This window comes from Calonectris borealis, chromosome 1 (assembly GCF_964195595.1).
Source record: "Calonectris borealis chromosome 1, bCalBor7.hap1.2, whole genome shotgun sequence".
In the NCBI taxonomy this organism is placed as follows: domain Eukaryota; kingdom Metazoa; phylum Chordata; class Aves; order Procellariiformes; family Procellariidae; genus Calonectris; species Calonectris borealis.
In genome coordinates, this window is record NC_134312.1 from 72190355 (window position 1) to 72210103 (window position 19749).

A 19749-nucleotide genomic window follows, 5' to 3' on the forward strand; every position below is an offset into this window, starting at 1 on the left:
CTGCTATCCAGCTGCACCCTCACATGGACTGAGCATAAGGACAGCACTTTGAGTGCAAGAAAGATACCTATAGCAGAGCCAGTGAGTTTCAAAGTCCCAGCAGCATTTTGTGTCAGATGGCTGATCTATATTTCTTCTGCCAATGCAGTAACTGCCCCTGGAGAGCACACTCCACTCTTTACCTGACTCAGGACATATGGAAATATGACATCTGGTTACTGTAATAATACTTTCACAAATGTGATTGTGAGTCTTGGAGCTAGAGCTGAACTTTTCATCACAACAACTAAATCTTAATTCTGCTTTTCTCATGAGTGAAAAAATGCCCAGGGCTGCTATTTTCTCCCATATGATTGAAAAATGCTGGCTATAAGAGTACCACATGGAAAGGAGGTGGCAATGTTATTAAACAGACCTATTTGCCATGGCATTTACCTCTGTGGCATAAAAGCAGCTTACAAACAAACACAGCATCCTATGAGAAGGTAAATAATCCTTTCCTCTTTTGAAAAAGAAAACAAAAGCATAGAAAAATTAAAGAATTTTGCCAAGGTCACGCAGAAAGTAAAATCAGGAGTTCAACATGGGTTTTCATTCCTATATCTGCCTTAAATTCTTCTGACATTAAAATCTATGAATTTTAACCTCAAGACTATACAGTTTGATGTGAAGAGAGTCATGTAAGATTTCCTTGATAAAAGCTTAAGAAGTAATGCCTTTTTGTTTAGGAGTTCATTAAAAGGGAATGTAGTTTACTCAAAAGTTTATTCAGATCTGGTCCCACAGTTGAACATGTCTCAGCAGAGCTAAGATGGACTTGTAAACCTAGATGAAACTTAATGTCTACTACCCAGCAATGAAAGAGCAACAAGCTGACTGAAATGAGAGATTAATTTCAGCAAGCCTCTGCAAACTTAGCCAACTTAATTTCACATAGGCCCATGCCTCACTTTCCTACTGTGCCTGCCTTCCAGCTTTTCTGTTTTCCATGGTAACTAGGCCAGCTGTCGACTAGGAAAATACCCTTGAGCCAACTAAAAAAGAAAAGTTTTCTCTTACTAATATCTTACAGCAAGCTTTCCCTGGTACATGAGCTTAACTTCAAATTCCCACTTCTCCTTTTACAAAGCCAATATTTGGTGGCAATAAAGCGCTGAAACAGAAGGAAGATCAGAACCAGACTAGTATTTAAAAAAGGCAAATCTAAAGATATTTTCTTCTCTGCTCTGCTCTCCTCTCCTACCGTTGCAAAAGATACTATTGCTATATACAAGGGGGAGCGAAAAATGAATAGAGACCAAGAAAGGAGGAAGAAAAATAACAGGAGAGAGGAAGAGAGAAAACAGGCCTAGAAGGAAGAGGAATGAAGATAACAGAAATGTAAATGCTTGTTCTTCTGTCCTGCCACTGACAGGAATGAGCTGACAAGAGCCGTCTCTCATGATTTCCTCTGCTTTAATTAAATAAAAACATGGTAGTTATCATCTTGTTTGAGGAAGACTGCAGAGAGCCTTATGCATAAGGAGAGCTGCAGTCTGAAGAGATTTCTCCCTTAGAAGAGTCAGAATCATGAAAAGATGAAAAAGCGTTATTGGGACTCTAGACACTCCACTATTGAAAAGTCTGATTCTCTGTCTTCTGTTCTCTGAAAACAAATGAGTTTTGCTAGTTATTTTTGAAGTGTAAAGGACCATATGTCTTCATGATGCCACTTTATTTGAGCTGTGGAAGTTCTCTCAAAGTTATTCCTTTGACAAAGTCACACACTCATGCACAGAGGTAACAAGTTGCTGTGATATGACAATCTGATCCATGCATCCTGTGTTGTTGCAGCACTGGTCCTACGCTGAAGCTGTACTCTTCAGTAGGCTTCTCTAATGAGATGCCACACGGCAAATTGCCAGAAAAAGAAGACTCGACATGTTACAGAAAGCATACTACGTCAGATATGAAAGGAATACTTAAAACAGAAAGTTGTGCAATTTTGTAATTACACTGAGGTACCATCATTGCTGAAACACCTAAAGCAGTACCTGCTGAAGGCTCATTATACCTCCCTATTCCTGTGTAGGCAGTGATCTGAAAAAAGTTCCCTTTGTTAGATATTGGGAAAAGAAGATAAGCAGAGCCACTAGCTAGAGCAGAGTTGTCCAGATGAAAGTAAAGATCCAGAAGAGACAGATATGTCAGGAAGTAATGTGGGACCCTAGTTCTTCTTGCACCTGTATTACCTGCGCTTAAAACACAATGGATCTACTATCTTCTTCCAGAGAGGTAGAAGTGATGCTGCCTTCAAAGAAACGTTAACTCCGCATGTATTTGGAATGTATCAAATCTCGTCTATCCTTCCTCTGCTGTTGGTATCTGAGCACCTGTAAAAATCAGAGACTCTACTTGAAAGATAACAGCTTTGATTGTAGACACTGTTAAACAAAGCAAATTCTTGTAACTGAGTGCACAGCAAATAGGAAAATTAACAGCCCATCTCAAGATCTACTGTTCTGCAGAATAAATTCTTTTGAATGACATAATATTTGCAAAGCAATGTCACTCTCTCTTCCTATTCCCCCCACCTCCCACCCCCAAAACCAAACTCCTCCCTCCCAGGGTGAGTCATAAGAACGGTAATCTGAAAACTCTAGGATTATAAAGTACAAATCTGGCTCAGAATGTATGAATAAAATCTGGAACTGCTCCTAATATGAGCAGCCAAAGGCCATAATGACCTTGTAGAAAGACAATTTTAGTTTTCTCCCTGAAGCTACTTAGTAGCTACAGTGTATTAGCATGTAAAAAATTAAAAAAAAACAACACAAAAAAAAAAGACAAAAAAGTGCATACAGCTTTTTAAAGTGAGGTTAACCAAAGTGTTGCAGTGTAACTCAGGTTTAATTCTGCAGTTTCATGTAAATCTTAATTGCCCAGTGCATGCAGAACCATACAGAATTAGTTCTGTGCCATACATTTTGTTTTATAGTATCATGAGGGATTTTTTGTTCCAGCTGTGAAGCTAATGGGAAGCTACAGAAGCTATCCAAAGCCATTTTGGTAGACATAAACTACCCAAACAATAGGCAGATGAAGAAAAATTTTTTCCGTTTCTGCTCAGTGTATTGCTGTGATAACTGTGGCCTAAATTCAGATACGGTACAAAGCTTAGCAACTCCATTGGCTCTAGTGGACTGCTTGAACCTGAACAAATTTTGTGTTTTATTTACATGGATTGAATGTAGAGTAGCTTAGTCACCTCCTGTATCCAGTTAATTGCTGGCATATTTGGACATCATCCCATTAAAGCCATTGGGTCTGCTTATTTTAGTGGTGATTATCCCATCTAATCCCATTCATTGCAAGCTTCCAATGCAGTTACCCACTGGGAAGAATACAACAATTACTGTTATGCCTGGAATGAATGGTGCATTTCAGTTCCTATGCCACGAATTTACTCTAAGCTATTGCAAAGATAGATGGTTTGTAGCCTTCAGGCTTGCTGATTCTGGTGTTAAGTAAGATACCGCATGAAATTCTGACAACAATATGGCATTTGTTCTGAGGAGAAAATCCACAATTTTGAAACAAGCACAGACAGGGACGTAACTAGTCACATGAAGAAAGGACTGGCAAAGATGGAAACAGACTTTTCAAAATTAATGCCAGACTTGAATGCCACGTTTCTCATTGAATGCAAAATAATACCGCCCCATTTCTAATCTTCATGCAGATATTAAATCCAATACATTTGTTAAGCAGCTTTTTATTTATTGTTATTCGGAATTCTGTTTTTGGATGGCAAAGTTAATTATTCTCTTTGATTCTCTTTACTGAGACAGTGGCACTTTTTCTATTAATAGTTGAGAGCAGTAAGACCTATAGCTGCAAGCCTGAGCTTAAGTCACTCTCGGACTTAATGACACTTTCAGGGTGAAGGCATTTCATTTCTGTAGCTTTGGATTGATGCTTTATTAGGGTGGGATCTTTGGCAGACTGTGAACCCTCATTCATGGATTCTGAAGTTATCCAAGGCCATCACTGTTGTACACAGATGTTGTTGGAAACAACAATTAATTCTGTTATGTTGGTGTTCTGCTGCAGGTTTTTTTTTGTGTTCATGATAGTGTGTTAATAAATTTGGTCCTCTGCTGCTTGCAGACCCCACCCAATGAAGAGAAGCAGACTAGAAAGAGACTGACTTTGCTAACAATTTATTTTTTCTTTTTTTACAAACTGCAGCAGAAAGAGAGGCACTGTTAACACTTCTTTTTACTAGATAATTCTTGTAGCACTTATATTGACGTTAACATGTCCATTCAACAAATTGGAGAAGACATGTTCTGAGGGTGACCTTGCTTAGACCTTAGACCAGGTAGCATCTACTATCTGGTAGTGATAGTGGTACCTGTGCAGCATTATGCTCTCCTATTAATCCTTGATACAGTTCATTTTCAAGGTAAATGCTCTTTCTTCTCCAGACAAAACCAGTTTTATCTGGGGTTTATTTTCTTCATACAGAAGTGTATGCAACTAACTATATTATGTATCAAATAAAAAAATGTTCTACTAGGCAACCTTAGCAGGGTTTGGCAACTTACTTGCAGAGTGTAGCATAGCCTTTGTTTTCCCTAATCTGCTAATTTTTGTGAGTCAGCAGGACATGCATTCCACAGTTAAGGCATTCAGTGGGAGTGGGGGGAACTGGGTTGATTGAATCTACTGGATCACGTGATTTGTCTGGATGCAAATTGTGTTGCCTTTTTCATAAAGGTCTTTGAGAGAAGATTAGCAAATAATGGCAACTAGCCCCTTGGCTCCCATACAAATGTTGTGTTTCTCAAGCCTAACCAGTATACTTTATAACAAGTCTGCAACAGTTTTTTGTTGTCTAAGGGACACCAGTGTTAGACATCTGTTCTAAGTTATGTTATAAAAAAAGAATCAGAAAAACAAAAGCAAATGTATTGCATGGCCTTTTAAAACAAAATTTCACTTTAAGCAGAGGTATTTTCCGTTCAAGGGTAATGCTTTGAAAAATGAGTCTATAAAAGCAGCTCTGTTATATGAGAAGCAGCAGGTGAAACTGACTGCAGGTTTCTTCTGTGAGAGGTTTGAAAAGCCAAAAGTGGACAGATGCTGCAAGCTATGGAACAGCTGCTGCTCTTCCATCCTGGAGACTTACTTGGTTAGAAAGATTCAGAGAAAATATTGTACCGCGCTTCAGTCGGTCTACTCAAGAAATGTAAACTTTCATTCTCTTCTTGTTCTAGAACAGAAAGAAAGAAGAGAAGAAAGATCAGCAGACGAGGCAGAGTTCTGCCAGCCCTGTTGTGCTTCTCCCTTTCTGCTGGCTTTGTACTCAGTCAAAGAAAGGGAGAGTGAAAGGGAGTTTCGTCTTGGTCCTTCCAGTCAAGTGGATGACCTCGCACTGTGTTTCTGTAAACCTATGGAAAATGCCTAGTACTACAGTCATTTGGGAGAACTGCTCTGTCCCTTCCATCTTTGTTGTACATTAACTCTTCTGCCTAACTGACTTTGTTCCCCATTCTCCCCTGCAGAAATTGTGTTGTTCTCAAGATGTCAGGCATTTTGTGCTTCTCAGTTGTTCATTTGTTTTTACGTCTGTTGCTTTGTTGATTGCCATGCCCAATAGGCCTACACAGAATGGTGCGGTTGTTTTCTGTTTTCCTTTCTGACTTGTTATACATAAATCACACCTTCCTAGAATTTGGGGTTAGTTTAAAAAGGGAAGTATTATCCTGTATCTATTTTTTAAAGGAAGTTGACAGAGATAGACTGTATGTTTCTCGTGAATAACAAAGGGCCATGAGAACAGAGCCACTTTAAGGCTTTCCCGCAATGTTAATTAAATTAAATTTTGCTGGCCACTGAAGGCTTATCTCACCGAGGCTGTGAAGGAGGCTGGGAACAGAGATTACATTGCGACAAGTGCAAGTGTTCCTTTCTGTTCTCTGAAGCAATAGTTGCCATCCTCTAGACACGTTCCTGGGAGCTTCAGCAAGTTCAGTCATCCATCCTAGGCACTGGCAAAGAGATCAGAAAAGCCACAGTTTTGTTTGCCAGCTTGGGACTCTGCTGCCTTAGAGTCTGGCTGTGTCTAAAGAGGTCGTGTCTGAGCAGACCAGCTGGCAAGTGAAAAAGATGAGTTCTGCAGATTTGGCTGTACTCTGCAGAAGAGTGAGGGGAGTTGCGGGTGTAGGGGATGGAGGACGATACTTGTTAGAATCTGGAATTTGTTGGAGTTCACAGTGTTTGTGCAGTACTTGCTATGTTGATATCTCTATCAAAGGGATTATTCCCGTTATCACTGACAGGGAACTAAAAACCTTGTCTGATGTAATCTTGGGGAGATAAAAGAAAAAACTAAGAAAGGTTTTACTTGCAACTGAGTAATTAATAGCAGCAGTTGCCCACTCATCCTCATGGCCCATCACAGGCTCGATGGAGGTATTAATCTTCAGCTGCACATTCTTGTCATCTCTCTCATCCTTTTGTCTGTGAGTAAATTGCAGTGGGATTAAGAAGCTGCAAAGCCCAAATGCAACCCCACTGGCAAACCACCCTTGTAACTTACTCTCCTGTTTAAGAATGTAAACAGTAAAATGTTTTCTTCAAGGAGTCGAAAATGAAATCCGTCATATGCTTCAGGTGTGTACCATAGCTCTATGGCACAATAGAGCACAAAGGACAGTTTAGGAGTGTTGCAGGATGTCTAATGAAAATCAGGATGGATGGCAACCTCAGACATGGAAACTGTGCAGTGGTAGAAAAGTGTGTGTGCTAATCTTTGATATGAAGGGCTGTGGAGAATCATTTAAATGTTATAATGAGCAGCAGTCTTGTACTAATGTTTTCTTCTTCTGTGACTTGTCCTGCCTCCAGTTTAGTGAAAGAGAAAACAAGCATAAAATATACCTTCACAACAGAGCATATTGACTTCCTTGGTCAAGTTTACCAAAGATTGACCAACGACAGTAAGTATGTCACCTTAAAACCCTAAGGCACCTCATTTTCATGGTGTGTCTCTGAATTCAAAACACCTTAAGCAACGAGTACACAGTGTGTGTGCTGGTAGGCACAACTTCTATGTAATAAATACCAGACATCACTTGGAAATGAATTAACTAGGGTCACTAGTCTGACTTTGACACCACATGTAAATAACCCAGTCAAACTGTACCTCGTTCTTTCATAGAAGATAGAGGCTAAAACCTACAATGAGATACTGGAGATCCTGGCCTTTTCTTGGGTTTCTTTTGCTACAATGTGGTTTAACAGGCTACGTGCAAGCTAATCTGTCCTGTCAAGCATTACTCTCTGGTTCACCCTGCTCCCTTTTTTGAAGGAGACAAGGAACAGATGTTCAAGCAGCAGAGTTGTCTGAGCAGCCTCACTCTTTCACTTGTCAGCCAAAAGCAACTCAGAGCAGACAGTGTGCTGCAAGGCCTTTAGAGCACCAGCTTCCCTATCTCCCCACACCACAGAAGGAGAATGAGGCCAGCTCACCTGTTTGGGTACCAAGAGCCATCCAATCTCATTCCTTTCCTTCCCTTTTTTTACCTCCCTTTTTTTTTTTTTTTAATTTCCCTTTTCTCCATAGCTGCTGGTTTTAGCCTTGTTTCTCCTTCTCTGACACAGCAGCCAAGTCAGCCTGAGTAAAGCTCACCTTCCCTTCTGTCCTGTGGCAAAAATCTCTCCAGCACACTTGTGTTTCTGTACCCGGAAAAAAAATACACACGCTTCTGCAGCTGCGAGTGCCAGAAAATGGGGTTGTAGCCACCTTGCAGGCATGGAGTGAGTGCATGCAGAAAGGAAGAGAAGCAGCTGTTTGCAGAAGGAAGTCGGGGGCACCTTTCAGGGCACCCCAGAATCTGACTTGGACCCTCTGACTGCTGCTACATAGGGGCAGTCTAGTTTGCTTCTTTACTAAATTTCAAGTCAGCATCCCTCTGTTTCCAGCCCTGTTGTGCCATTTCCCAGAAAGTGATCTTGGGACAGTATATCTGAATTACCCTGGCCTTGCTGAGAACGAGGGCATTTGTCCCAAATCAGAGAATCCTGAAGAGTGAGGAAGTCTCCCTGCAAGATCCTCTGTGTAGGCCTGGCATAAAGCCAGGCTTTTATATTGAGTTCTGTCTTGCAGAATCCTGTGAAAATTTCAGGAAAAAAAAAAAAACAACCTTGAGTTTTAAATCATTCCGATTTTGTCTTCCTCTGTCACAGCTAGGCATCTTGTCCTAACTTGAAAATTTCATTAGTGTCTTGAGCATTTCTCCATCTTGCTACCTCAGAAGTTGCAGACTTTCCTATCTCCACTGAGTTCTCGCAACGGCAGGGTGAAGATGTGTGGGCCAGGAAACTGGGAAGACAGAATTACAACTGCGTATTTGTTCAGTTGTTGAATAAACATTTCCGCAAAGCCTACAATGAGTCATCACATTAAAAGCTATCCTTTGTATCCTTCTTGGGACTGCTTTTGTAAAATGAATATAGAAGTCAGACGCAGTTAATCCAAATCATTTCGCAAATTAATGTCTACAGGCTTTTAAAAGCATACCTACCCCAGTGGGCAAGCAGAAGGAAGTTGTGCTGCTTGTACTGCACTCACCAGACACATTTTGAGTGCAGAGCCCTGAGTCCCTCATGGGGCTGCTGAGGAAGCACGTGCACTGTCAAAAGCTGCCATGTGGGTTCAGACTGTGGAGTGTGTGCTGGGCTGCAGCTGGCATGGAAATGGATTTTACCAGTGAGATCATGATGACTGCCTCAACTTTCCCCATGGACTGGGCTCAAGAAGCACGTGTGGCAGGATTCAGACTCTATACATCCTCTGTCCTCATGTACACCTTATGCATAAGCTATCTGAATCCTTTCTCAGGTCAAAAAGAAATCTTTATATTGTATGTGTATACAAGCTTATTTTCTGTGAACACTCAGCTGTAAGAATAATCAAAACCTGGATGTTCTAAGTTGATCTGCCTTATGCAGGGAGTAGCTCTGTTTAAAATAGGAAAACATTTCGGTTTTTCTATTTTGCTTCCTGCATGTGAAATCCTAAGCCTTTCATTTTAGGGAATTAAAAATTGTTTTAATGTCCTGTATATCTGAAAGGATTAAAGGGACTTCTCAAACATTAAAAGGTAGCCTTTCTGGATTCCCTAAATACGCACCGTTAAAAATGGAGTAGGTGAATTAATATGATTTAGATGCTTAGGAGCTGATTCCAATGCAAGCCTAAGTGCAGACAGAAGATTCTGCACCAACATAACCTGGCCAGTTGAAAATAAGCATCACAGTGATGTCATCTTTTCTTAGTTACATTTGCACTTGTCTTTTCAGGGCAGAAATGAACAAATTCATTCTGCCTGTGCTCCAAGAGAAATGCAAGCTGTTTAGCTGGACTGAGACTGAGCTGGGCTCTGCTTCAGTAGACTAAAATTCCTGCCCATGTGACAGTTTGGACTGTGCCAGTAATGCTTTTATTTAAAAAATAATCACCAAGCTTCTTCCTGACTTGCTGTTGAAGTGGACGGAGTATGTTTTGTTTTATATCATCGTGTTTGCCTACAACTGAGCTAAAAGACCACTGCGGAGTGTGATTCAGTACCCTAAACATAGGCTATTTTACATGGCATAGGGAATCTGAGACATCTGCATGGGAGTGGCACACATGAGATATTGCCTCTACTGGGCCCATGCCCTTCCAAGGCAGCAGCTGGAGGCCAAATAGGGTTTCCTAGGATATTTGAAATGGAATGAGGTATCTACATTTAAGCAAATGAATCCCGTCCTGTGGAATCTTGGACTTACTCTGCTTGAAATCTGGAAGAATTAGTTTATCCACCACCGTATATGCATGTGCTCTCAGCCTTCTTCAGTTTGTGGAGGGTTCAGGATAAGAATACAGCTGTCTCTGCCTTCCACCAGGCACTGCAATGACAATTTGTATTTCTTTCTGATCCAAAAAGTAATTATTTGTTTTTACTAGTCTACAGAAAGAAATGTCATTTCAATCTCCTCCAGAGAGTGCTGATGATAAACTTCTCATATCTCTTCCCTTTCATGTCTAGGCATCTCTGATGGAAACACCACACATTCTTTTAAGATTTTCAGTACTTATAAACCCTTAGATGTTCAGAGGTTTTGTGTAACTGGAAAGGCTTTTCAGAAACCAGTAGGTGATATTATTCTGCATTGAATTATATAGGAAAAGAGGACCTAGAAGGATCATTGCCTTATAAAAGATGGCAAGAATCCCTCATCACCAAAAGATGATGGGCTGCGGTAGTAATATTGTAATGCCTTATATATGATTTGAAGGAGTTGAAGTGTCTGTAGGAATTATGATTTTTTACCTTTAAATATCAGTGCTTGATATATATCTTGTTCTTGCTTTTTGTTATGTGACATATTCATATGCGATGTGCCTTGAAAGTCAACAGCTTCTCTGATTTCTGTGCTGTGAAAACTAGCATTATTTGTTAGGTTTGGGTAACCTCATCAGGCAAGGGAAACTGCTTTAAGATTCAGGCATTTATAAGGAATTTAAGGTTTGAGATGTTCTTAAGGATGAAGTTGTGGGAAGAAAAGTTCAGACAAAAGCAAAGAGCAGTTCATCAGTCCTTCAGGCAAAGGGAAATCCCAGGGGATGGGCAGGATGTTAGTAGCAATATAAAGTTGATGATTCCATCTACACTTATAAAAATAAATCAAATGTGTACAAAACCTCTGGCCCACATAAGGAAAAAAATTCCCAGTGACCAATTCAATTAACTAAAAAAAACCCTAAACTCCACAGCTTTCCTGGCCCAAATGAATGCGTGATTAGAGAAGACTGCATGGTAAACATGAAAAAAAAAAAAAAGTATGGTTTTGGTTTTGTTTCTGACTTTTATGTTGGTAATAACTCCAGTTCCAAAGCTTTTACAAACTTCAGCAGAACTAAAAGCAGAGTTTTTTCTCTAGACCAACGCTTACCAGTAAGGAAAGGAATAAAGTGGGCTCATTTCACTCTTTTCAGCAGTATAGCCAATTTCAGAAATGTCTCCTCAGCTTAAAATAGTGAAAGTTTCTGGAACTGATGATATGTGTGAGACTAAAATGGTCTTTAAATGCACCTCCTAGCTGAAAGATGTGCTTGACTGTGTAAGTGTACTGGCAGGAGAAAAAAAAAAAGAATGGATTTAGGGATATATATTTAAGACCGGACTTCAAAAAATGCAACTTATTTTCACTTTGTAAACTTCTCTTGCAGAAATAAGAAGCAATACAGGCACTGCACTACGTATGACAATAAGAAATGGCAGGTTCCTATTGACTCAACACACTCGAAATCTCATTAGTTATCAAATGGGACTTGAGTACTGCCAACAAATAAACAACATTTTTTTTCATTCTCTGCTGCCCAAAGTCACCAAATACAGATTAGTCTGGAGTGCATTTATTGTTCCTGCTAGAGGTGATATAAAATAAAAATCAGTTTTAGATACACAGATGTTTTTTCCCCTCCTTCCTTCAGGCTGTTGAAGAATGCACAGAATGAAGTTCATTTCAAAATCTGGTACCAGAAACTACTGGCTGCTCTCCAATTCTGTGCTGGAAAAACCCTGAACAATGAGTTTTCTAAGGAGGGGAAACTTATCAGCATTCTGGAAGACATTGCCAAAAAAGTAAAAGCTGCCAGTGACCCAAAAAAAAAGGTTTGTTAAAAAATACCTTCCCTTCCATCTAAGTTTCTTCAGGTAATTTTATTTTTTCTAAGGTGACATCTCTTTCCTATAATGCCCTTTACATAAATAAATTCAAGATTTGAGTAAAATTTGTAAAATTTTGTGCTGCTCTGAAAACAAGTAAAACATATGTATTTAACAGGACAACTCTCATCCTTATTACTCTTGAGGTCAGCAGACCTTTTATGTCATTTAAATTCCTTCATCAATGGTTTTTCAACCAGACTTGAAGGTGGTCAGAAATAATGGCAACAAAGCTGATTAACATTTTACTGAAAGAAACGCTCACATTCAGCACTTCATTCCAAAATATTTGACTCCTGTAGAGGTGCAGTGTTTCTCGAACACTTTGCTAAGAGTTGTTCTTGACAGGCTGAACATCCTCATTTCTTAGCAAAGCCAACCAGAGTGAACTGTACTTAATATCTCAAATATAGCATTCAGCAATTAATACTGTCCGCACATCTGCAGAGATGCATTCCTGGCAGTAGAAGGCTTTCAGTCATCTTCTTCAGTGGGTGCAGCTTTTATATTGCGTAGGTACATTTCCAATTCAAAACTGTTAATTTTCCAAGACAATTGTTGTTACTTACTTGATGTGTAAAACTGCTTCTTGCTGAGATCTCAGCAAGACAGACCAGAAAGCAAATAAAAATATACCTGCTACTGCTGGTTATCATGATATTTATCATGAATTCTTTTTGCCTTGTTAAGGATTCAAAGATTTTCAAAGCAGTTTTCAGAAAACTTTCAGTGTTGCTACTGAGAGCAACAAAGCAAACATGGAAGTAAAAAGACAAAAACATTTACAAAGAGAAAAATCTGTGTAAAGAAAAAGAAATAGTAGTGATACATTATACATTACTGATGCATAATTCAGATTTTAGAGATTAATCTCAAGGCTGCAGTTACTGTGATATTGAGAAACTCCCAAACTTTGCAGTTAACAAACCTACAGTTAGGCAAGAGAGATCACAGTGTTGAGGCAACAAGCCACAAATTGTGAAGTTGTCCAGCAAGGCAAAAAAGACATGAGATGCAGCAGAGCAGGTGAAGGCTAATCAGCTCCTAATGAAGGGTATTGAATCTGAACCTACATGACAGCATGAACTGATAGTGCATCTAGGCAGAAAAAGCATGAATGCAGAGTAAAATCACAGTTCTTATTTTTAATAACTGCACCTCAGTGTGACCTCATTAGCTGTTATAAGGTTACATGGATGCTATGAGCTCCAGAAATTGTACTGCTTGTTTAAAATATAGAAAGACAGTCAACGGCTTAAAAGCTGCTGTTATGTTCTTTCATGTTGCCATAATGATTCACATGTTGCAGGAGGTGTTAAAGGTGGAACTCAACAGACTTCAGCAGTTCTTCCAGGAGGTAAAGGTTTGTCGGCTTCCCCTGAATCCTGCGCTTGTTGTCCAAGGCATAGAGGCAGACGTAAGTCTAGCTCATGCAATGGATTATGTTTTTAATTTTTATTTCCTTTTTTTAGTATAAAGGGGGAGAGGGAGTGAATGGCTGCATTGACTGGGAAATAATCTTACTACTATTAAGCATGAGTCATCTGGTAAACTGACATCTAGCCTCATCCCCTTTAAACTGGGGGCCTTTGTTGGAGGCAGAGGTGAAGGGGACTGGTGGGGTGGGTGTTGCATGCATGTCTCGCCTTGCGCAGCAGCGGCAGCAGAGATTTCAAACTCTGAGCAGCCTGCTCCCAGCTCAGCTGCCCTGCCATGGTGTTGGGGTTGGCAAGGGCACCTGGGTTCCCTGAAGCTGAGACCCAGTTACCATCCTGCCCAGGTAGCTCTTGGTGGCAGTTTTTTTCTCATCTAAGACTCTCACCTGTCACGTATGGGAGCAGCTAAAGGCCTAGAGCTAGCTCTCTTTTTGCTGAGGTGAGACTAGACACATGACTGAGAACTGCTAAAATATTAAATATTCAGAGTAACTTCCCCGTGTCTATGACCCCTATTAAAAATGACTTAAGAATAAAGGAAACAACAATGCTCTTTAGTGTTACTTGACTTTACTTTGACCACGGTACTAAGACTCCGTTATTCATTGTTTAGAAATGTTTTCATAAACAATATTTTGCCAGGAATAAGCTGTTCCATCTCTGGAGAAGGAAAAGGTATCCAGCAGCAAGAGAAAACAAACCTGAACACCCATATATATTACCAGTTGTAGCTGCCTAATTACAGCAATTTGTGCTCTTTTTTTTTGTTCTCTGGCTCATTATCCACAGTGGACCTGATTCTAAGAGGTGCTGATCCCTTCATTTGCCTTTGACCTGTGATTCTCCAAGTAATTGCTATTCAGCCTTGATCTCGCTGAGAACAGAGGTCTTCCAGCACCCCACAGACTTGGGCCAATTGTGTGTGACACAAGACAGAAGAATTTGAAACCTGCTGCTTCTCACTGCTTTCAGGCTTTTTGGAAATAATGACTAATGGGAAGGTGTCTCACCATACAGTCATGCTATTTATAGTGTACCAGCTTGACTGGACAGATACAAAATGTTTAAATATAAGTATCTGAAGAGAGATTTTTTTTCATTTTTCTTATATCATTATAGGTCATTTTCTTGCTATAAATATATGCAGCTTCTTGATTGAACTGTATGTCAGTATAATCATGCAAATTAGAATTTTTAAGTGCTTATAATTACCTAAATGTAATTCATTTTGGTATCATCTATTGATTTTACTAGTAGCAAGCACTGCTCCCAGCTCTATCGGTAATGCATTATCTCACAGTAACCTTTCAAGCACTTATTGAAACATTTCAATTGGCAAAATTCCATAGGGGGTCAGGATTTCATCATCAGTAATAGCTATTGCATGTCGCGGAGGTATGATGTGCCTAAGATAATATTTGAATGATTGCACCATGCTTTGAGATGTTTAGATGAAAAGCAAGAGACAACTGTGTCTAGTAGCATTTTTGTTCAAATTAGCCTCCATTGCACTCCACCCAGTAAGGACAGCAGTAGTTCCTGTGGGGCGCTCATTATTTCTAGAAACCAGGCCATTAATTTACCATTGTCTTTAGTTGGGTTTTTTCGTGGGTTCCCCCCCCTCTCTTTTTTTAATGATGATAATAATACCACCCTAACTCACACAGGAGTTGCAGTGCTTGGCTCATTAATGCTTTTTGAAGCCCTTTGAGGTCTTCAGGTGGAAGGAGCTGTAGGGCATGAGAAGTCAGAGTTTATGTTTAATTAAGATAAATTCCACATAAAATAGATTGTGATTTTCAGAATTTCCTGTATTCTCAGCCAGAGTGAGGTAACCAAAGAAATTAGCAGGTTCTTTCCTTCCATAAAGATTGCATGATTGGGCAATTTTTTTTGCAGAAAATAATAGGACCGAAGGCTTTTCGGTGCTTTACAGATTCTCGTTAGATCAGTCTTACATACTTTGTCCACTTAGTCCCAGCCAAAGTTTATCGTTAATAGACCTGGGTGAAAATGAAGAACAGTTAGCATGGAAAATATTATCCATTCGTATAATCTGATTATTGAGTGAAACAAATTGTCTGGGAAAAAGAATTTCTCATTTTCCTGATGCAATTAAACAGTCAATAATATCAAGAATTATTTATTTTTGTTGTCAGTACTACTGAGCAGTATTTAAAGATGGTAAAGATTTCAGAGGTATTGTATTAGCCTGATGTTTTGTATATGTGACACTGTTGTTCTTCTCTCTCATCTTTTTTTCCCTGAAGTTGTGTTCATATTTTACGTCCAATGCTTTTCCGTTAAAAATCTCCTTCATCAATGCAAATGCTCCAAGTGGAAACATCAATGTTATTTTTAAGGTATGTTCTTCCTCTAATCTTCCATTCCTTTTGTATGGAAAATTTTGATTTGAAATTCACCTAATTTAAGTTTTAAACCTTGAGCTTGAGAATGTTTGATTTGGCTTTGCTGTTCACTTTTCCCAATTATTTTTGACACTCGAACTTTTAATGGAATATGCTGAGGCAATGTATTGAAGTATCAACTTTTTGATATGTAGAAAATCAAACAACTCCTTGCAATCTTTTTTCTTAGTGGAGACAACCAGGCTAAAATATGAAGTTTATATTTTAAACCTAGTTTATTTATCACACTGGAGTCGGAGGGCAAGCCTCAGAGAAAGGATAGTTCAGAATGACTGAATCCAGTAGCCTTGTCCATATGTCTCTAAGAAATCAAAATACTGGAGTGTTAGAAACTGCATTTGCTATACAGAACTAATTCTGCCTCTATCAGCCAGCATGGGGGAGCGTGCTGAGGAAGAGGGAGGTGGAGGGAACAGCAGAGGAGCTCTGTCTCTTTGGAGTTACTTGGAGGAACTGACTCTGAAAATAAACTGGTTTATTTTCCAGTTGTCACCTTCAAAGCTTCAGAGTTCAGGACAGTGCTGTGTCCATCCGCAAAAGACAATACATGCAATCTAAAGTTACTTTCAAAAGAGCAAAAGTCTTCCATAACAGTGGATACTGTTTTCAGAGAACACTGAAGTTCATAAAATGGCTGATGGATACAAAATAGACAGTGTTGCCAAAAACATTATTACTAGTTCTTTTGCAGTATCATGTTCCAAACCAGAAGCCTAAAAATTTATAAAAATAAATTTAAAAAAAAAAAAAAAGATTTCTAGGCCGTCTTGAATTAAATTGACCTTTAGAGCAGCTGTGACTCTCAGGAATAGAACTATGCTTTCCAGGCATGTTAGGGGGAGGCTAGCAACGTTACATTTTTCTGAATATTTAGAAAGCTGGTTCTTATGCTATTTCATCTGAGAATCGATGTTCAATAGACATGTTCCTACTTACTTGAGCAACTTCAGCAAATGCCTGCCCATGCGGCATTTAAACTTTTGTGCTGGTTTTACCTAGAGAGTATTTCCCCTGCTCAGTAACATTCAACAACCAACCAACTGTCCAGTTGCTGTAGAAGTATTATAGCTGACATCACCTTCACCTGCCAGCAAACCATTGTGTTAAAGTACCTTTTACTTGTACTATAGTTCCATTGTTTGTTCATGATGGATAATGCATACATAAAATGATAAGCACTGATATACTAAATAGTCTACTGACACTATAACACTATACGTGAGGGAAGGAGGGAAGATAAGTGGAGAGAATAAAATTTTTCTCAGGTTTAAGGTACTGAGAAGAATTAATTGGAGTTAAGATCACATTTAAATGAAAGAAAAATATATTTTGTTTTGGTTTTTTAAATAATAGTTTATGTTTCCTCAAGTACTCATTTCATAGCATTAAGTGTCTGTAGATTGGAATGCTTACATAAAAATAATGTAATAAAAGAATAAAGCACTTAAAAATACCAGTGAAAGTCACATGTATTTTAGATGAGGTGGGGAGGAGGAAACAAAAAAAGCAGAGCTTTTGTTTTCACAGGCCATTTACTCAGCCATGGTTGAAGATAATCTCTTCATTACCTCTTGTGGCTACAATTAAAGCCCCATTTCACTAAGATTGTTGTTTGACTGACTCCATGGGGAGAGCAGTCAACACTGCATCACTGTTTGAAACTGAATATGAATCATGTCATGGATAAAATATAAATTTGTTATAAAATTCCCCTTCAGACTGCTGCAAATTCCAAGTTGTGAAGCTTAACGTTAGACAAATGCTGTCATTTGTGAAAAGGGATCTAGCATTAGGTAGACTTTAAAATGTAACTAAATTAGGATCCTACCTCCGGATTAAATTTTCAAACTGTAATAATTACATAGGAATAATAAGCAGAAAGGCTGCAGTTAATCAGGGAACATTTGTTATCATCTCAGTGACTGCCAAAACTGTTTCTGCTTATGTGTGCCATTTACTCTGTCCTCTTCTGACACAGAAAGATAAGTAGCAACTTTGAAGAAAAACAGGAGGGATTTACTGTAAAATGAACGTAGCTATTTTGGTGAGGGAAAAAATCCAAATGAAATAGGAAGTTATTTCTATTTGGTATTGAAGGAGAAACCTGGATTTCTCGTGCAATTTTCACAGGTAGGCGATGATCTACGTCAAGATATGCTGGTTCTGCAAATTATTCGAGTGATGGACAGCATTTGGCTCCAAGAGGGACTGGATATGCAAATGATCATTTATAGGTGTTTATCTACAGGAAAAGGCCAAGGTCAGTTTTACATTATGAAAGTTACCTGTATTACATTATTCATATCTCATGTAAACAGCAGTATACAAAAATCTTCCCTTTAACTTTTATTTTGATGGGTGTCTTATTTATCTTCCCCTTTAAAGAAAAAAAACCCTCAGAATTTCTGTTACTCAGGCCCTAAATTGTATATGTGCCTATTCCTGAATACTCATTTTATTCATTGATTCTTCCTCTCCAGAATAAGTAGAACCAAACTCACTGAATTTTGTAGCAACTTAGACTAGAATTTTCCAAAAACCTCAACACCATCAGCTTGCACCAGATTCTTAAAAGTAACTTCACACATCAAAAAGAGAGCTTTGGAGAAAGTTGGCCACAGCTACTAAAGTTTTAATCAGTGTGATCCTGCATAGATGCTTAAATGAACCTAGATGTATGTGGCTACGGAAAGCACCTATAGACAAGTGATGACAGCTTCACAGTGTTGATTTTGAAATATTACTCTTGTGATTTATGCTGCTTAGGGCAGGCTTGACGCATCTGAAAGCTTTATTTCTCTCTTTTATGGTTGTTATAGCAGAGCTGTGGCAGGGATACCAATTGCTTGCTGAAGAAATTTACTGACAGCAATAAGCTTACTATTTTTTACTGAGTTTCCAAATCTTTTACTGAAAATAATCCTTGCACAAATAGAAGACTGATGTATCCAGATTACCTGCTGTACAAAAACTACCAAAAAAAAAAATCATTGCTTTCTGAGCCACAAAGAGGTAATGAGAGAGGATGAATGATCTGAAGGAGCTAGGAGAAAGTATAGATGAGTTCATGCACATGGCGGGTGGTTAAGGTGACCTGAAAAAGACTCCTCTCTTCTTCGTAGGGGTGGGAGTCAAACTTGAAGGCTTCTGCTTCAAAGCCAAATAATACAAGAACACCATTTCTGAACATAATATTATAGTCTCTCTCATATACTAACACTTAATTTGGTTTTTGCCAAGAAAGCTGCAGGGATCATCTGCAAATAATATTCTCTGCCTGACAGTCTCTTCCTTTCAGCACCACAGTAACAGAAAACCTCTCGGTGTCTGACAGATTTTCCTCACAATGTCTTTCCTTATCAGCTACAGAAGTGTTAACATAATTGATTTACAGTTAATGATTAAGGATAAAAGGACCAACTGACATGCCTGTGGCCCATACAGGACATGTGCTAAAGTAGCCTTGTGCACCCAGGTCTTCCAAGTCCTAGGCTAACAGCTTGCTCCATGGGCCACCTTTTCTACACAAGGGGGATAGGAGATGATAATTTCATAGTCATGGGAACACAGAAATCAGTTTTCATAGAAATGTGAAAAGCAGATAAAGCACTGGTAGTATCCCACTTTCCAGGCATGGTATAGTAGAGGAGCCTGTCACCAGCTGAAATTGTTAGAGGAAGCCCTTCCTGTAATGCAGAGTTGTGGGATGACGTGCCAGGGGACCAAACACAGGGACAGGGACAGAAGGCTGACAAGCCAGGTCTCAGTTCCAAAAAAGGAATTAAGTGCATGCAGTAGAGGCAGAGAATTCAAGTGAAGCATTGCAAAATGCTTGGCTTCTCTCTGCACTTCAAGGTCCCAATTTATGTCATCTTGGATCAGACTAATTTCTGCCCTATCTAGTATCCTTTCTCCTAGCTGTGATCCGCATCACATACTGCAGAAAAATTTGTGTAGAGTTTGAAATAACTTTGAAATAACACATATGAAATAACTTTATATTTCATAGTAAATATCTGATCCTATTTTTTATAGATTTTTGTTGGTTTTGTACATATTCTACCCAATTTGAATCTTGTTAAATTGTTGGCCTCGTTGGTACCTTGAGGCAGTTATTTC

At 39.0% G+C, this 19749-nt stretch overlaps 1 protein-coding gene across 1 annotated transcript in view; it reads left to right on the plus strand.

Annotated features, from left to right (window-relative positions):
- The window catches only part of PIK3C2G (phosphatidylinositol-4-phosphate 3-kinase catalytic subunit type 2 gamma), a 209323-nt gene that overhangs the window by 113101 nt on the left and 76473 nt on the right, over positions 1 to 19749 (plus strand). The window contains exons 18-21 of the mRNA XM_075160158.1: positions 11531 to 11711; positions 13075 to 13182; positions 15472 to 15564; positions 17761 to 17890. Coding sequence (XP_075016259.1) covers positions 11531 to 11711; positions 13075 to 13182; positions 15472 to 15564; positions 17761 to 17890 — 512 coding nt within the window. The remainder of the gene's footprint in view (positions 1 to 11530; positions 11712 to 13074; positions 13183 to 15471; positions 15565 to 17760; positions 17891 to 19749) is intronic.